This window comes from Copadichromis virginalis, linkage group LG12, assembly GCF_057382275.1.
Source record: "Copadichromis virginalis isolate Kocher_CV1m ecotype Utaka linkage group LG12, C_Virginalis_male_GT1.1, whole genome shotgun sequence".
Lineage (NCBI taxonomy): Eukaryota > Metazoa > Chordata > Actinopteri > Cichliformes > Cichlidae > Copadichromis > Copadichromis virginalis.
Genome location: NC_140629.1, coordinates 14,015,543 through 14,021,062, shown reverse-complemented (window position 1 = coordinate 14,021,062; position 5,520 = coordinate 14,015,543). Strand labels below are relative to the sequence as shown.

General features: G+C 44.1%; 1 protein-coding gene across 1 annotated transcript; it reads left to right on the top strand.

The window, feature by feature from the left end:
• Nucleotides 1-2,321: 2,321 nt before the first annotated feature.
• fzd10 (frizzled class receptor 10) lies at nucleotides 2,322-5,520 on the top strand. The gene has a single exon (XM_085474823.1). The coding sequence runs from the start codon at nucleotides 3,069-3,071 to the stop codon at nucleotides 4,818-4,820; it is 1,752 nt and encodes a 583-aa protein (XP_085330949.1). The 5' UTR covers nucleotides 2,322-3,068; the 3' UTR covers nucleotides 4,821-5,520.

Here is a 5,520-nt window from a genome sequence, read left to right as displayed (position 1 = left end):
AAGCAGTGTGTGAAGTGAACATCAAGTATTTTATACTCACATTTAGGACCGGAGCACCTAAAATGTTAACAGCTGGATACATGAAATCTGAGGAGCACATGTGCTGCATAGGAGGAGGGTATTGTGTCCATAAGTGTATTCATACCCCATATTTATGCTCTCGCTCCTCACGCTGAGCACTAACAGCTGAAGTGCCACCACTAAGATATGCTGGGCTTAAGCCATTTAGGCACGCTGGTGCCGGGTTTCTCTTGCTCGGACACATTTCTGAAATACTTCTAAAAGCACTTTAGTGACTTGTAAAAATGCACTAAAAGCACTCCTGTTTACTTGTGATCAGCATTTCACCCGCAGTGGAGACCATAGCCAGGCCTCAGTATAAATCTTACCACTACAAGGTAGTGTGAGCAAAGCCTGGAGGATCTCTCTCTCTCTCTCTCGCACACACACACACACACACACACACACACGCACGCACGCACACACACACACACGCGCACACACGCACAAAACAGGCAGAAAGTCCCTTGTGCCATCACATCCTGCCATATAGCACCACTAAAGTTAAACAGATAGTTTAGAGAACAAGCCTGCATAATGAAAAGAACAAAGTGTGGTCAAATCCTCTCTCCACTTGTACTGCTCTGAATCACAGGGAGTTGGAGCTTAACAAGCACAAGAGCTAGGGTGAAAACTGAACAGATCATCAGTGTATTTGTATTTGTGGAAAAAGTGGTCAGTTCAGCCAATCCACATGTCTTAAGAGTGGGAGGAAACCGGTGCACCTGCAGGAAACCATCAGAGAAAGCAAGACCAAGCAAAGTGCACAGAAGTTGAAACGCCCAGTGGTTTATCCATACCAAATTATTTTCAGATATTTGTCTGGGACAGCAACCTAATATTTACTCTTTAACGTTTCAGTTTTGCTTGCATTGAAATGTGATGGAAGAAATTAGCATCCAAAAAAAAAAAGATTTAAAAAAAAAGCTGAAATTGACCTGATCTGGTGAGAATGGAAGTGTCGCTGTAGGAGACGTTAAACAGTAAATTTATTTACTGCTGCAAGTGTACCTCTGTAAGCTTGACAATAGAACAATGGCACCACTTTAGGACCACAGATCCAAAAGGAATTTGACCTTCTTATTTGTTTGCAGAATGGCTTCCTTCATTGGAAAAAAGGCAGGAAATGTCTGCGAGGTATTGTTGAATTATGCGTTTGCAACGTTGGCCAGAGCACCCAGATTCTTGTACTGCTGAATCCTAAACAGCTCCCAAAACTGGACGTACTTTTACCATTATCCTTGTGTGTTTTGGCTTTTCTTCATGAGTGTTTTGTTGTTTGTTAAAGACTGCCCAGAGATGATTGCGACACAATGCAGTCAGATTCCTTTCTTTCAGAGTTAAAAGAATACATCTGTAACATTTTGGTTGGTTTGTTCTATTCTTCATGTTACTGGTTTGGAAACTTGGCTCTAAAAACCGAGAGGATTCTGATTTAATTCTCTGTACTCTGAACTTATACGGAGTTGAAAAGGCCTAATAGTACTTTAAATGAATACTTTAAAATGAATGTGAGGCCACTGTGCTCTCCCCTAACGTGTAGTACTTTGGAACAGATAAAATATGATACCGTTTGAGTGTAAAAGTCATATAAAACAGTACAGTTAGATCCCTTTGGAAAAGCTGCAATATTAAAATGCAGCTTAAATTTAAGTATTAATAACTCAGAATCTCCAAACTGACTACAGCTTACTTAGCCTGTGATTTGCTGTACTTGGTTGCATGGTTGTACTACAACCATAGGATAATCTACTACCTTATTATTTAATAGATTTGAGAGCATGACTGTTGTTGCCTAGATTACATCAAACACTTATTAAAAAACATCTATTGATGTTTGATATCTGATTGAGACTTTTAGATTTATAGTATAGAATTAGATTGAGAATTTTAAAAGTCTTAAATGGTGTTAAATAAATATAAAAAATTTTCCATCGTTTATCAAAATTGATATATATTGTAAATATTTGCAAAGGGAAAGAATTAAATGCGAAAAAAGTTAAAGGAAAACATTATCTACACTTGCATTTTATTTTTATTTTTAACTAAATGCAATTGGAATATGAACCGTGGCTGCTTTTGGTGGACCAGTGCGGCCGTGAGCCATATTGCGCAATATTTTTGGTGATTCTCTTAAAATGCGCCTCGAAGTTTGTGGCTGAGCACAAACAAACAGAGAGAAGGAAGTTTGCTGCGAGCCTTTGAAAGCGCTGTAATGAACAAGCTGTTCCGCACGATCTGAAAATAATCCGCGTGTCAGTGTCAGCTTTCTTATGCAAATTAGCTGTCTTTGAAGGCGGATCTTTTGGCAGGTTAGACCGGGACGGAGGCTCCGACCAGCTCAGACGAGCACTGCCACCAAAAGCATCAACTGCCTACTTACAGAGGGAGCATAATCCTGCGTTTCTGGGACACATTTATAGAGACCGATATGTGTTCGACTTGTTTTGCTGACTGCTTATTTGTCCCCGTTGCCTTGCGAGCAGCCATGACCGTCGGATAAAGAGCTGGAGGGAGATTGTTTGTTTTTGTTTTTTAAAGTTGTCACACAATGACTGAAATCTGCCACAGAGAGAGAGAGACTCTCGGAAAGTGCCATGGAGCGTAAAGGCGAGCCGGTGAGACTTTTGGAAACAAGAGGGGAACACATCGGGGCACAAAGAAATTCTCTTTTACGCACAGCAGACTGATATTCACAGCGCAGGAGACGGAACAAGTAGCTGCTGCACCGAAGCCGCAAACTGAAAGCATGGACCAGACGGCACACTTCCAGCGAGGAACCGTGTTCGGACCGTCGCGGGATTTATCTTTGATATTTTAAATCTGCAGTTTTTAAAGTGAGGAAGCGATGGTCCTGCTACGGAGAGCTGAGTAAGTTTCTCCACATTGATCCAATAACCGCCATCGCCAGCCTGGATTCATCGCTCACTTTTTTAATGAAAGAAACTTGTGTGTCTGAGGTTTTGGTGAACATTTAGCTGTTTTTTTGCCTCTATTAAAACAACACAATGTGTTCAGCTGTTAAAGTGAGCCTTATCTATGCGCTGGTGCTGCTGCTGTTGAGCAGTAGGGGCTCAGCCATAAGCTCAATAGATCCTGACTGGTCAGGAGAGGGGAGATGTCAGCACATCACCATCCCTCAGTGTAAAGACATTGGCTACAACATGACTCGCATGCCAAATCTGATGGGCCATGATGACCAAAAAGAGGCAGCGATAAAGCTGCAGGAGTTTGCCACCCTCATACAGTTTGGATGTCACAGCCACCTCAGATTTTTCCTCTGCTCACTGTATGCTCCCATGTGCACGGAGCAGGTGTCAAACCCCATTCCAGCGTGTAGAGTTATGTGTGAGCAGGTCAAGCTGAAATGTTCTCCCATCCTGGAACATTTTAACTTCCCCTGGCCGGAGTCTCTGGACTGCTCACGTCTGCCTACCAAAAATGACCCAAACAACCTCTGCATGGAGGCGCCCAACAATGGCTCGGACGAACCTCCCAAAGTCTCCCACACCCAGCCTCCGGATTTCAGGCTGCAGCGGCCTCTGAGTGGGCAGGACCTTCACCCTAAAGACAGTGGCAGCAAGCAGATGTGCAGCAACCCAGGCAAGTTCCACTTTGTGGAGAAGAGTGAGTCCTGTGCCCCCAAATGCTACCCAAAAGTGGATGTGTACTGGAGTCAGGGAGACAAGCAGTTCTCTCTGGTGTGGATGGCCATCTGGTCCATCCTGTGCTTTGTCTCCAGCGCCTTCACAGTGCTCACTTTCCTCATTGACCCACAGCGTTTCAAATACCCCGAGAGACCAATCATCTTCCTCTCCATGTCCTACTGTGTTTACTCTGTGGGCTACCTCATTCGGCTCTTTGTGGGAGCTGACAGAATAGCCTGCGACAGAGACAACGGGGTCCAATATATTATCCAGGAGGGTCTGGAGAGCACAGGCTGCACTATTGTGTTCCTCATTCTGTATTATTTTGGCATGGCCAGCTCCCTCTGGTGGGTTATCCTGACCCTCACGTGGTTCTTGGCTGCTGGGAAGAAATGGGGTCACGAGGCCATCGAAGCAAACAGCAGCTACTTCCATCTGGCAGCGTGGGCCATCCCTGCCATAAAGACAATCATGATACTGGTGATGAGGAAGGTGGCCGGAGACGAGCTGACGGGCGTCTGCTACGTGGGCAGCATGGATGTCAAAGCTCTCACAGGTTTTGTGCTCATTCCTCTCTCCTGCTATCTCATTATCGGCACTTCATTTCTGCTGTCCGGCTTTGTTGCACTCTTCCACATCCGCAAGATTATGAAAACCGAGGGAGAGAACACAGACAAGCTTGAGAAGCTGATGGTTCGCATCGGAGTCTTCTCTGTCCTCTACACTGTCCCAGCCACCTGCGTCATCGCCTGCTATTTCTACGAGAGGCTCAACATGGACTACTGGCGCATTCTCGCAGGGGAGCAGAAATGCAGCAGCAGCGGGCTAGAGTCCGACGACTGCATCATGAAGGCTTCTATCCCCGCTGTCGAAATCTTCATGGTGAAGATCTTCATGCTGCTGGTGGTGGGCATCACCAGCGGCATGTGGATCTGGACCTCAAAGACACTGCAGTCATGGCAGAACGTGTTCAGCAGGAAGATAAAGAAGAGAACGAGGCGGAAGGCTGCCAGTGTGTTCACCAGCAGCAGGCCTTACATTAAACCTCACCCATCTCTCAAAGGGCCCAACACTAAATACGAGCCCACACGCCCCCCTCCAACATGTGTATGAGCTGACTCTCTTTGTGCAAACCCCCAAAATACTTTTAAAGCCCTAAACAAGACTTCTAATGATCAGTGCCATCAAATGAATCAAGCTTCATGTTTTATTTATGCAATATGCATCGAAGGTAATACAACATGGGGGTTTTGTTCAGTCTTGAGCCATGTCACACAACAAGAGCTGCCTTTGTTTGAGAAAAATCTGCTACTCCTGGATTCACTTATCCTAGAGGAAAAAAAAGTTATTGTTCCAGAGACAAAAAGAGTGGAATAAACCATTTGGATGTGCAGTGGGGTTACTTGAATAATGTGCAATAGATGTTTTTCATTACAGCCAAAACAACACTTGTACTGTTGTTGACCGATTACAGACAATGCATGATGAACCCCATAGACATTAATGGCAAATAGTCAGAGAGATGACCGGTGTGTTTGGAGGCTTTTTCTGTTAATGGAAATCAATGCAGTGCCATATATGTTTAAACTGGACTGAGAGCAGTTGCTGAAAGGCGCTCGAGACCTTCAGAACTGCCCCATTGTGAGGCAAATCCATGCCATAAATTAATCAAGCACTCAGTACTGAGAAAAGTTATTTGTAAATGCTGTTTTTTTTTTCTTTGCTGTTTTATAGCACAAGGGAACATTTGTATATATTTCTGAAAAGTTGAGATTTTATAGAAAAGTAATAAAACGTTCTAGTTTTAAATGTT